Source organism: Orcinus orca, chromosome 8, assembly GCF_937001465.1.
Source record: "Orcinus orca chromosome 8, mOrcOrc1.1, whole genome shotgun sequence".
Lineage (NCBI taxonomy): Eukaryota > Metazoa > Chordata > Mammalia > Artiodactyla > Delphinidae > Orcinus > Orcinus orca.
The window spans coordinates 7,512,186-7,524,709 of record NC_064566.1 but is presented as its reverse complement, the minus strand read 5'-3'; the positions used below and the strand labels follow the sequence as shown (position 1 = coordinate 7,524,709).

General features: G+C 53.8%; 1 protein-coding gene across 3 annotated transcripts; it reads right to left on the bottom strand.

Annotated features, from left to right (window-relative positions):
* Positions 1 to 651: 651 nt before the first annotated feature.
* Positions 652 to 6,578, bottom strand: MEN1 (menin 1). 3 transcript variants are annotated; one of them, XM_012537337.3, is made up of 10 exons: positions 6,425 to 6,578; positions 5,584 to 6,044; positions 4,400 to 4,608; positions 4,082 to 4,210; positions 3,755 to 3,795; positions 3,592 to 3,679; positions 2,879 to 3,015; positions 2,318 to 2,453; positions 1,702 to 1,866; positions 652 to 1,484 (listed from the first exon to the last, which is right to left on the bottom strand). In XM_012537337.3, exons 2-10 carry the CDS (start codon positions 6,026 to 6,028, stop codon positions 1,002 to 1,004), a joined length of 1,833 nt encoding a protein of 610 aa, XP_012392791.1. In that variant the 5' UTR covers positions 6,029 to 6,044; positions 6,425 to 6,578; the 3' UTR covers positions 652 to 1,001. The 3 variants fall into 3 exon arrangements, with proteins under 3 accessions (XP_012392791.1, XP_004264367.2, XP_033271931.1); XM_004264319.4 differs by having other exon boundaries at positions 6,437 to 6,559; XM_033416040.2 differs by having other exon boundaries at positions 6,334 to 6,454.
* Positions 6,579 to 12,524: the final 5,946 nt, after the last annotated feature.

Sequence of the window (12,524 nt, the reverse complement as noted above, 5' to 3'; positions counted from 1 at the left end):
GCTAGGGAAAGTCCCGAGCCCGGGAGGAGCTGATGGTGCCGAGGCTCTTCTGCCGGCCACCAGTTCCTCGCGCTCTACAGGTGGGGAGCCCGAAACCCGGAGGGCCGGAAGGCAAAGGAAAGAGGGGGAGCTCCACTCCCAAATTCCCAGATGAAACACGGACAAGTACTTTTTTTTTTTTTTTACAAAATGTATTCATCTTCCTTGGAACTGAAAAATAAATCTATGTACAAAACAGGAAGCGATCAGGCTCCCCTCACCCACTCGCAAACCCCTGCAGATTTCCTCCAGAGTCCCCCGAGACGGGATGGACCCCGGGGAGGTTCCCAGAGGGTCGGAAGAGAGGTCTGCTCTGATCTGGGGCCAGTTTGGTCAGGAAGCGGGTGGGGCTCAGGATTCGCACACGCCGGGAGCGGAGTTTCGTGTCCCGGCCTCGCGACAGGGAAGGAAGCTAGCATTTCCAAGTTCTGGAAGCGTTACTTAAGTTCTTTGCGGTAGGGGGCTTGGATTCCCAAGGAATGGAATTTTGAAGGGCGGAAATGTACTCCTAGGGACTGAGCGGGGTCCTTGGTTCCCGGGCTGTGGGTGGGACCTGTGCTCCTAGGGTTTAGGGTGAAACAGCCCTATGGGCTGGAAGCAACCCTGAGCCAACACTGGTCAGGCCTAAGGTTAGAGCCTCGGTTCTGAGATGGAGCCTGAGCTTCCCGTAGTTGGACCTTTAAAGATGGGTGAAGGACTCAGGGTAAGGTTTCAATTGGCCGGCTGGGATTCTGGGGGATGGGCTCCATATTCCAGTGACTGGGCGGAGCCCTCGGTTCGGGCGCTGGGTGGAGTCTACTCTGGGAACCTGCAGCCTGAGTTCCGGGTAGGGGTGAGGCCTGGAGGCGGGGCCTAGGCCCCTAGGCCAGGGGCGGAGCCTGGGCTCGCTAGGGGGGCTGGGGTGGAACCTAATCCTGATTGAGGGCGGGCTCCGAGTGGGCCGCTACTGAGACCCGGGTACTTCAGAGGCCCTTGCGCTGCCGCTTGAGGAATGAAAGAGTGTAGTCACTAGGTGTAGACACCTTCTGCTTCTTCATCTGCACTTGTGACTGAGCCGTGAGCTGCAGCTTGATGGCGCTCGAATTGATCTTGGTGGCCACCAGCAGCTCCTTCATGCCCTTCATCTTCTCGCTCTGAAAAGTGAGCACCGGACCCTCCGGTGGCGGCGAGGCGGCGGGCGCCAGCGCTGGAGCCGCGCTGCCGCCTTCAGGGCCGCGGGCAGTGCTCGGGACGGTGCCTGGGGGCTTCCGGGGGGGTCCTGGCACCGCACCCTGGCCCGCGCCTGGGCCCTTGTCCAGCGCCGGCTTCTTAGGCGGCGGAGGCTCCTCAGGCTTGGATTCCCGCCGCGGGCCCCGCCGCCGGCCTTCTCGGGCTTCCTCGCCCCAAGGCTCTTCTGCCTCGGCCGCCTCTGCCTCTCGGCTCACTATGCGTACCTTCTGCCGCACCTGGGCCGCATGGGGGCGGGGGCAAGCGGAGGAAGAGGTTGCAGGCCAGTGGGTCGAACCCCAAGACCCAGCCAAGACCATCCTGTCGTGGAGCCTCGGTCTCACCCGCACCCAAAGGGGATGGACAGATCCCCTTCAGGGCTACAAAGGTTCTGACTCCGCTGTAGCTGCTGTCACCACCTGTCCTCCCCAGCCACCCTGCACAGCTGTCCCTCACCTGTCCCTCAAAACGGCCCAGGGACTGCACAAGGAAGGTGGCCCACCCCACGTGCAGCACGGGCGTGGGACTGCCCTCTTCCCATTTGCAGATGCCATCGTAGAATCGCAGCAGATGGGCGAAACACTCTGGGTCCTGGAGGGCAGAACCCTGGCTCTGGGTGCCCTGGGAAAGGGGGAAAGGAGGACACAGTTCAGACCCCATTACTCACCCCTCATCAGAGGGCACAGGCCAGACCTCTCGCCTGGACAAAGAGCCCTGGCTCTGGCAGACGTGAGTATAGGTGGAGAGAATTCTTAGAACCGCCTTCCTTTTATAAAACCAGTCCTTAGCCAGCACTTGGGAGGAGGGAGGGACCATCCCTTACCTCCGTCTCACCCCCTCAGCTGAATGAGTGACCCTGACAGAGAAAGAGAGGGGCTTCCACCCCATTTACCTCAACTCCTCAAACCCAAGCCCAGGCCCTCAGCTACTGCATAAGAGAACACAGCTGTCTGCCTGAACCGGGCCACCTGTCTCGTGCCATCCCCAGTCCCATGCAGCAGTCCCACATCCTGTGACTGGGAGCCCTGCTCAGGTGGGAAGGCGTACACAGGCTGGAGGTCCAGCCCTTCACCTGGGTCTGCTCCCCTGGCCGCTCCTCGCCGGCCTCCAACAGGCTGGCAGCCTCTTTCAGCAGGTTGGGGATGACATCATTGGCTACTTCAAAGAACTCCTTGTAGATCTCCTCGTCTTCACGGCAGTAGTTGTAGCTGTGAGAGCAGCAGGGCACTGTGGGGTCTCGGCTATGGCGGTTACCCCCAGGGACCTGGCAGGGGATGGAGCCCTGGTTTCTTTTCCGGGGTCATCCAGGGACTGAGTGAACAGTTGGGGTCCTCACTCGAAAATGGTGGTGTCTGTGTCAGCCCAGAGCAAGAGTGAGGAGGGGGATGGGGAATGCAGATTCCACAGCTGGATGACAGCGGTTAGAAATTAGGAGGAAAGGGTGGGGAAGGAAAGGCGTGAAGCTCTCATTAGGGGTCCCTACCTCTTGGGTGATGGTGGCCTTGGCTGCCTAGTGACTGGATGGAGAGGTGATAGGGCTTGGGACCCAGGCCTCCCTCCTGGGTGAGGGTGGTTGGAAATTGGGTGGAGGGGGGAGAAAGGCCAGGCTGGGGCCCCGTGGGGGGATCCTCACTCCTGAATGACAGTAGCCGTGTCAGCCCAGGCCTGCAGGGCTTCACGCACGTTGCGGTTGCGACAATGGTAGCCAGCCAGGTACATGTAGGGGTAGATGTGCTCATCCCGGTAGTAGGTCTTGGCTGAGGCAATGCCCTGGGGATAGAGCAGAGGGGCCTCAGGGAGGCAGCTCCCAGCTGCCCCAGGTGGCACAAATGTCCCATTGGATCACACCCAGGAGGGGCAATAGGAAGATTCCAGAGAGTCTCATCTCCCACGTGACCTTACCCCCGGGCCATCCTCTCTACCAGATGTTCCTCCCTGGGTCTGTAGGTCTGCACTGGGCTGGCCTTCCAAGCCCAGCCCAATGTCCCTCCTACCCCCAGCCCCACCAAGTTAACACCCCCCCCCCGCCCCCCGGCCTCAGTGCTCTCACAGTGTTTGACGTCTACTATACTCCAAGAAGGACAATGATAGGCAGTAGAAAAGGCAGGGCCGAGGGGACAAATCCAGGACCTACCACTCCCAGGTAGGGAACCCAGAACACTCCTCAGACAGCCCTGACCGCCCTGAATACGCACACGGTAAATACAAAACGAGGACTGGATGGGCGGTACCCCCCAATACACACAAAGTTCTTCTTGCCTCACCTGCCCCCCTTCCAGTCCCAGATAAAAGGGAAACCCAGCCATCGTTGCACCTCCCTTCTGTACCCTCCTGAGATGTCCCCACCTTGTGGTAGAGGGTGAGTGGGTCCGGCCGGCCAGGGGTAGGCTCCAGCTCCTCCAGATCTGCCAGGTTCCCCAGAGCCATAGGGTACCTGGGAAAGGCTCATGAGTCCAGGCTGCCCCCCAGCCCACCCTGAGGCCCAGCCTGGCCACTTCCCTCTACTGACCTTTCCAGATGTCCCAGGTCATAGAGCAGCCAGAGCAGCTTCTAGGGGCCAAAGGAGAGAAGTGTGAGCCGGCAGGAGAGAGGGGGGTCCTCAGTCTACTAGGCAGACGGGGGTCCAGCACCAGTAGGGACCTCCCACCAGGTAGGAAAAGCCAGAATTCAGAACTAGCCCCTTATTGAAGTCAAAGCGCTTTCACGTCTCAATTCTCCCCTCCCAAGAGCCCCAGGAAAGTCCAGGCCAGGAATGATTCACCCACATTACAGAAGGGGGAGCTGAAGCTCAGGAAAGGAAAGCGCCCTGGCCCAGGCTCCCACAGGCACCCCTCACCTGCTGCAGCTGCAGCAGCTCCAGGGAGTCAGTGTGCAGGTCAATGGAAGGGTTGATGGCGCACACCATAAATGCCACCTCCATCTTGCGGTCACAGCGCATGTATGATCCTTTCAGGTACAGCCAGCTCTTGGAAGAGGACAAGACCAGATGTCTCACGATGGCCTACCTGTGCCTGCTCTAGGGAATGACAGCCAGGAGGGGGGTCCTCCCCTTCCTGACATATGTAGGTGGTGATAGGAAGAGGGCAGCGTGGCCCAAGAAAGCAGAGCTCCTTGGGTGGCTTGGGCTAGGAGAGTATGGGGGGGGATGCAATACCCGCTCAGCCACACCCGCGTTGACTGTCTGGCCTCTGCGGTCCTCGTTGCCCTTGCCATGCCAGGTGACCTCAGCTGTTTGTTCTCCATTGGGCCCAAACACTACCCAGGCATGGTCCTCAGACAAGGCCAGGTGGACATCCCGGAGACCCAGGGCCTGGCAGGCCCCCACCACGGCAAAGGCCACACCAGAGCTGTCCAGTTTGGTGCCTGTGGAAGGGAAAGTAATGAAAGAGGGTCCTCTGAGCTCTGGCCTGGGGGAAGGGACCAGGTAGTGATGGGCCATGCACCCTCCCACACTCACCTCCAAGCCTGTGCTCAAACCTCAGGCACTCCTGCCCGTCTTCCCTCTATCCCTTTCCTCCTACGTGTTCAGAGACTCTCCTTCCCCCTTTACGTTCCCCATCCTCAACAGGAGACCTTGGATCTTTTGTAGTTCCACCCAACTTTTGACCCTGTCTCTTCTCTTTCTCTGCAACTGTATTATATATTTCTGCTAGAATTTCCTCGTTTTATTGTACCTATTAGGTTATAACCAGGGACGGCAAAAACAGGACACTGGCCAACACTCCTTTTACACACCCACTGGCAGACACTCCCCATTTCTCTCTGTATTCTTTTCTTGCTAAACTCAGAAGCAGCCTCAGATTCCTTCTCAATATGGCACTCCAGGACCTGACTGCCAGTCAACTGGGCTTGGACCAAAGAGGAAAGCTCTTTGCAAGCCCTGAGCCTTCAGTTTCTTCAGGTGAAGCCCTGGTCTGTTCACTTTCAAAACATGTTCATAGACGTTTCATGGAATTGGCTCAAATGCAGCCCGATTTTGGCTCCTCACTCCCTAAATCTGCTGCTGCCCTCTATGCCTCAGGCTGGGCTGCAGGACTCCTGTAGCTGCTCAATGGCAGGGAGGGGGGTTCTGAGGGGGCAGAGGGTGGGCTAATGGATTTGGAGTCATGTGACTGGGGTCCAATCCCAGCCTTGCCATTCTGTGTGACTTGAGAAGATCACTTTCCCTCTCTGGGCTTCAGTTTCCCTAGCTGCAAAGGGGGACATAACACTTGCCCCACCTCACAAGGCTTACAGGTCTCAAAAGGGCTCTGTAAACCACACAGTGTTGTGAAGAGGTGGGCCAAGGTTCACACGTGAGACAGGATTCTCGCCCCTTGCCACCTGTCGGGCTCCAACCTGTGATGAAGCTGAAGAGGGACTGGATGTGGGCCCGATCCTTGAAGTAGGAGCGGCTGAGGCTGTTCCAGATGACATCGGAGACCTTCTTTACCAGCTCGCGGCTGGAGACGCCCCCCTCTCGCGGGTAGAGAGACAGGTCGACGGCGCCGCGGATCTGGGCGGTGAAGCGGGCATAGAGCGCGGCGATGATGGACAGGTCGGCCACGGGGAAGTAGGTGAGGCCGCCAGGAGGGTCGGGCGCAGGGCTGGGCTGAAAAGTGAGCTCGGGCACGTTGGTGGGGATGACGCGGTTGACAGCTAGGAAGTGCTCCACGAAGCCCAGTACCAAGGATAGGAGCACCAGGTCCGGCTCCTCTCGGCCCAGCTCGGCAGCGAACAGGCGCACCACGTCGTCTATGGAGCGCAGCGGGAACAGCGTCTTCTGGGCGGCCTTCAGCCCCATGGCGGCGGGCCTCGGCCTGCGGGCGAGCGTGCGGAGGGAGGGTCGGGGGGGCACGGCCCAGGAGCCCCCCTCCCAGGCTCGACTAGCTTTCTACACCCCCACACACAGACACAATCCCTTGCTTCCCCGCCCCTTCACGCTCCGCTCATCTGCTCCGCCTCTTTCGTCGAAGAGACCCCTCAGCCGAGGCTGCGGGGCCTTCTTGTCCCCCACAACCCCAGGAGCCCCGGCCCCGATGGGGGTGCGCCCCTAGGACCCCACTGAGAACTCCCAATGGCCGCTCCGCCCCCTCTCTGCGCCCATACCCCCAGGGCCCTAGAGTCCGCGCGGAAGGCGCTCCTAGGCCAGGCCCCCCAAGTCCCAAGGAGAGTCCTGGCCTCGGTCCCCCGCGCCCACCTCCGCGCTTACATCCCACACAAGGCACAGCAGCGCCCGCCGCCTGGAGCCTGCTGGGAAATGGAGTTCCGCCCCCTCGGGCCGCACCGCCTGCCGGGAAGTGGAGTCCGGGGCCCGCCCCTGTCCTTGCCAAGTCTTGAAATGGTGGCTGGGCCGGCCAGTCCGCGATGGCTTATGGGAGTGGTAGTCCCGCTGCTCTGGGCGCGGCAGAACCCAGAGGTAGGTGAGGAGAGGAGGCAGCGCCACCTTCCTGAGGTCCTCAGGGATTGGTCATTCCATTTCACGCCTACCCAGGTAGGCAGAGGAACCGCAGTGCATTCTGGGAGTTGTAGTCCGGAGAGTGAGCAGGCATCCTCAGCACTCGCTGAGCTTCTGTACGTCATCACGTGTCGGCAAGATGTGATGAAAAAGGGCACTTTTAAACACTGCTGGAGCACTGTAAACGTGTCCAGCCACTGTAGTTGGATATTTATCGGTATCCATTAACACGTAAATGTGCCTACTCTATGTCTAGTTTTCTGTCCGTGAGAAAATCTAACACGTGTGCAAAGAGGAACATCCAAAGAACCATTGTAGTTATTTGTATACAAGAATTTGTATACAAGAAGAGTAAAGTAGCTCTATGCATCCTAAAATGGATCTTCAGGGCAAATTGTTGAGGGGAAAAAGCTACAGAGCGATATGTATGATAGGGTAGTATTTATTTACCATTTTAAAACTTCAAAACAATACTAAATTTCTACAGAATCATTCATTCACTTATTCATTTTACAAACAGATTTTTGGTGCCTATAATGGGCCAAGCACTCAGTCCCAGGCACTGGCTATGTAGCAGTGAATAAAACAGATTAAACTCCTGCCCTACTTCACCTCTGTGGGTTTTTTCCAGAAAAACCCATAAGTTTAGCCTATTCATGAGAAAACATCCAGCAAACCCAAACTGAGGGACTTTCAGACTGGTCGTACCTGACAGTTCCCCTCAAAAGTGTCAAGGTCATGAAAGACAAGGAAAGACTGAGAAACTGTTGCAGCTTAGAAGACACTAAGGAGACAGGACCACTAAATGCAGCGTGGTGTTCTGGATTGAATCCTGGACCAGAAAAAAAGGACATTAGTGGAAAAACTGGTGAATAGGGTGGCTGACTGTCCCAGCTTGCCCAAGTCTGAGGGGACTTCAGGGGAATGGGATTTTCAGTTTTAAAATGAAACCAGTCAAGTCTTGGGCAACTGTGAGCCCTACTTATGAAATTCAAATAAAACCTGTAGCTTCATTTATAGTTTTCATCAGTAAGTTTTAATAAATGTACCATGTTGTATAAGATGTTAACATTAGGGGAAATTGAGTGAGGGGTATATGGAAATGAGATCCCCAAGGACTGAGTTCTGGGACACCCCTTCATGGAGAGGTTGGGAGACCAGGAGGAACCAGCAAAGGATTCTGAGAGGGATCAGCCAGAGAGATAGGAGGAAAACCAGACGGGCATCTGGTTCAGAAGACCAAGGCAGAGGGGTGATTGACAGGGTCGGGTGCTGCCCACAGGTCAGCAAGCTGAGCACCAAGGACTGACTGCATTTAGCTCTGTGAGAATCCCTGGTGACCACCTTAGGAGCAGTTTGAGAGCAAAAGCCCAAAGTTCTTGGGCTCAAGAAAAAAGAGGGGAAAGAAACTGGAGACAGTGATAATACACAACTCTTTCAGTGAGCTTTGCAGCAAAGGGAAGGAAAAAATCAAGATGGCAGCTGGAGGGGGAAGAGGGTCAAAGGAAGTCATGGTTGTGGCTGTTGTTTAATAGGAGAGAATGCAGGACTGATGACCCCGAACGAGTAGAGAGGATGGGAGTTCCTGAGTGACAGGCTTGTCCTTTGCTAGGAGCATGAACACAGTCTAGCCATAATAATTGGAGAGAAGGGGACTTCCCTGGTGGTTTAGTGGTTAAGAATCCGCCTGCCAATGCAGGGGACACGGGTTCGAGCCCTGGTCCGGGAAGATCCCACATGCCGCAGGCCCGTGCGCCACAACTGCTGAGCCTGCGCTCTAGAGCTCACACGTCACAGCTGCTGAACCCGCATGCCACAACTACTGAAGCCCGCACGCCTAGAGCCCGTGCTCCACAACAAAAGAAGCCACCGCAATGAGGAGCCCGCGCCCCACGACGAAGAGTAGCCCACGCTCTCCGCAACTAGAGAAAGCCCCCGCAGCAGCGAAGACCCAACACAGCCAAAAATAAATAAATTAAATAAATAAAATTTAAAACTAATAATAATAATCGGAGAGAAGGCAGAATACACGGGTACTTTCATTTTCTCAATGAAATAAGAAGCCCAGTTGGTCTCCCTCCCAAATGCCACCTTCTCAATGAGGCTGACCCAGACCTGACCAGCCTACTTAAAATCACACTCTCCAACCCAAATTCCTCTTTCAGTCCCTCCACCCAACTCTACTTTTTTTTTTTTTCTTTCTAAAGCATTAACACCTTCTAGAACAGGGTTTCTCAACCTAGGCACTGTTGACATTTGGGGCTGGATAATTCTTTGTAGTTGGGGCTGTTTTGTACCCTGTAGGATGCTTAGCAGCCTCCCTGGCTTCTACCCCTTCCGGATGCCCCTCCCCCTGTTGTGACAATAGAAATGTCTCCGGACATTGCCAAATGTCCCTGGGGGGCAAAATTGCTCCTGGTTGAGAACCACTATTCCAGCATCTAATATAATTTACTTATTTGTCTATTATTTCTCTCCTACCACCAAAATATAAGCTCCACGAGGACAGGGAATGTGCCTGTTTTGTTCACTGACGTGTTCCATGTGCCTAGAATAGTGTCCCGCACATAATTGATGTTCAACAAGTATTTGCTGAATAAATGAACAAATACATTCATACAAAGGAGTGATTATAACAATTGACTGGAATTTAGGCTGTTTGAGGGAGGAACGTAAGGACATAAGAGGGATGAGGGGCTGCAAAAATGTGGGAAAATCAATGGATTGTAGGTTCCAATGGGGTCAAAAGTTTATTGGAGTTGGGGTGCTAAAGAGAGCTGGAAAGATAGGGGTGTTGGATAGAGAGTAGGATGCTTGGGATTGAGACGATAGGGAGACGGTTGGTGTCATTATTGGCAGTGAAAAGATTTAGGGGACTTCTGTGGCAGTCCAGTGGTTAGGATTCCACGCTCTCACTACCGAGGGCCAGGGTTCAATCCCTGGTTGGGGAACTAAAATCCCACAAGCCATGCAGCTCGGCCAAAAAAAGAGATTTAGATCAGTGCTTCCGGTAGAAACCTAACGTGAGCTGCATATGTAATTTTAAAATTTCTAGTAGCTACATTAAAAAAGTAAAAGATACAAGTGAGATTAATTTTAATAATATATATCCAAAACGTTATTTCAACTTGTAATCGATATAAAAATTATTAATGATAACATATTTTTTCCCACACTAAGTCTTTGAAATCTGGTATGTATTTGTTTTGGCTGCGTTGTGTCTTCGTCACTGCCCCAGGGCTTTCTCTGGCTGCAGGGGCTACTCTTCATTGCGGTGCACAGGCCTCTTATTGTGGTGGCTTCTCTTGTTGCAGAGCACGGGCTCTAGGCGTGTGGGCTTCAGTAGTTGTGGCTCGCGGGCTCTAGAGTGTGGGCTTAGTAGTTGTGGTGCACGGGCTTAGTTACTCCTCGGTATGTGGGATCTTCCCGGACCAGGGATCGAACCTGTGTCCCCTGCATTGGTAGGCGGATTCTTAACCACTGCGCCACCAGGGAAGTCCCTGGTATGAGTTTTATACTCACAGCATATGTCAATTCAGACTAGTCACATTTCTTTTTTTTTTTTAGTTCCCTGACCGGTGATCGAACCTGTGCCCCCTGCGGTGGAAGCGCGGAGTCTTAACCACTGGACCACCAGGGAAGTCCCCAGACTAGTCTCATTTCAAGTGCTCAGTGGCCACACGTGACCAGTGGCTCCCATATAGGACAGTGCGGCTCTCCAGTATAGCTATGGGAGTGAGTGACTGGGATGAGATGGAAGGCAAGACAATGGGAGAAGATGGGTTCAAGGAACCGAGAGGCCTGGCAGCTGGATCATCCACATGTATATCAAAGTCTCTAAGAACTAAAATAGGAATAGGATGGAGAGAGTGACAGCAAGCCAGGAGCTAGAATTATCAAGAAATGAGTCATGCATGGGTTAGGAGATATCTGAAGCAAAGTGGGTGGTATAAGCTAATAACTTGAGCTCAAACCTAAGTTTTATTGTTTTTGTTTTGTTTTTTTCTTTTCTTTTCTTTTTTTTTCGGTACATGGGCCTCTCACTGCTGTGGCCTCTCCCGTCGTGGAGCACAGGCTCCGGACGCGCAGGCTCAGCGGCCATAGCTCACGGGCGCAGCCGCTCCGCGGCATGTGGAACCTTCCCGGACCGGGGCACGAACCCGTGTCTCCTGCATCGGCAGGCAGACTTTCAAACACTGCGCCACCAGGGAAGTCCAAACCTAAGATTTGAAAAGAGGAGGGAGCAGGGTGTCTATCAGTGGCCATGGGGGAGGACCCCTACCCCATCTCCAGGCCCAATGGTGGGAGGGGTGTAGAAAGCCTGTGGGACATGAGGCAGCGAGCAACAGTGACCCCAGGGAGGGCAAAGTTTCTGACAGAGCAGGAGGGTTAAGGACCATTTGCAGAAGGGGGCGAGGACACGGGAGATTTTGCTGAAGATGGACCATCAGCTCTAGAGTGCATGGTGAACAGCTACCAGGAGCTGAGGGTGGAGATGGGATCAGCTAAAGCGATGGCCAGAGCCATGGAGAACCTAGAGGCTTCAGTCCCTGCAGTGAAACTGAGCAACAGGGACAAAGAGTAGGACAGGTTCTGATGGTCTTGAGGCAGGGGTAGGGTGGTGGGCCGGCCGTGAGTGTGAGAGCACGGAGAGCAGGGCTTCCTGCCAAGGGTAGGAAGGGTTCTGAGGCTCCAACTTGATTCCCATTGATGGAGGCAAGGAGGCTGGTCCCTCTTGATGCCTGCCGGTAACATGTATGGGCATATATGGAACACTGACATAATTTTATGAGAGGAGGGCAGGGAGTCAAATGGGAATTCAGCCTCTAATTTACCAAAAAAAAAAAAGTGTATTATTGTAATTAAAATTAATTTAAAATAGCATCTGCTATATAATATCTTGACAAAAATATTAAATCTGACTTTAATGAAGAAACAATCAGGACAAATGCAAATTGTGGGTTATTCTACACTCTGCACTTCCACTGTAGGAGAAGAGGGTTCGATCCCTGGTCAGGGCAGTAGGATCCCATATGCTGTGTGGCATGGCCGGAAAAAAAAAAAAAAAAGTTAATATCATGAAAGATGGCCCAGAAAGGTGGGAGGAGAAAGTTGTTGTAGATTAAAGGAGATTCAAGAGACACACGAACCAAATGCAGCATGTGATCTAGAACTGGATGCTCAATTTTTTTTTTAATGCTACAGAGAACATTTTTGACACAATTATATCAGAAACTGGGTGGCTTAAACAGAAATGTATCATTTCACAGTTCTGGAGGCTGGAAGTCCAAGATCAAAATGTCAGCAGGATTTGTTACTCCTGAGAGCTGTGACAGAGTCTATTCCAGGCTTCTCTCCGAGCTGCTGGTGGTTTGTTGGCAAATCTATGGCATCCCTTGGCTTGTAGAAGCATCACCCTGATCTCTGCCTTCATCATCACAGCGTGTTCTCCCTGTGTGTGTGTGTGTCTCTGTGTCCAAATTTCCCCTTTTCTAAAGGACACCAGTCATATTGGACTAGGGCCCACCCTAATGACCTCATCTTAACTACTTACATCTGCAATGACTCTAGTTCCAAATAAGGTCACATATTGAGGTACTTGGGAATAGGACTTCATTTTTTAGGGGTCAAAATTCAACCCATAACAGATTGATACAGAGTATCAATATTAAATCTCTTGAGGGCTTCTCTGGTGGCGCAGTGGTTAAGAATCTGCCTGCCAATGCAGGGGACACGGGTTCGAGCCCTGGTCTGGGAAAATCCCACGTGCTGTGGAACAACTAAACCCGTGCACCACAGCTACTGAGCCTGTGCTCTAGACCCCGCGAGCCACAACTACTGA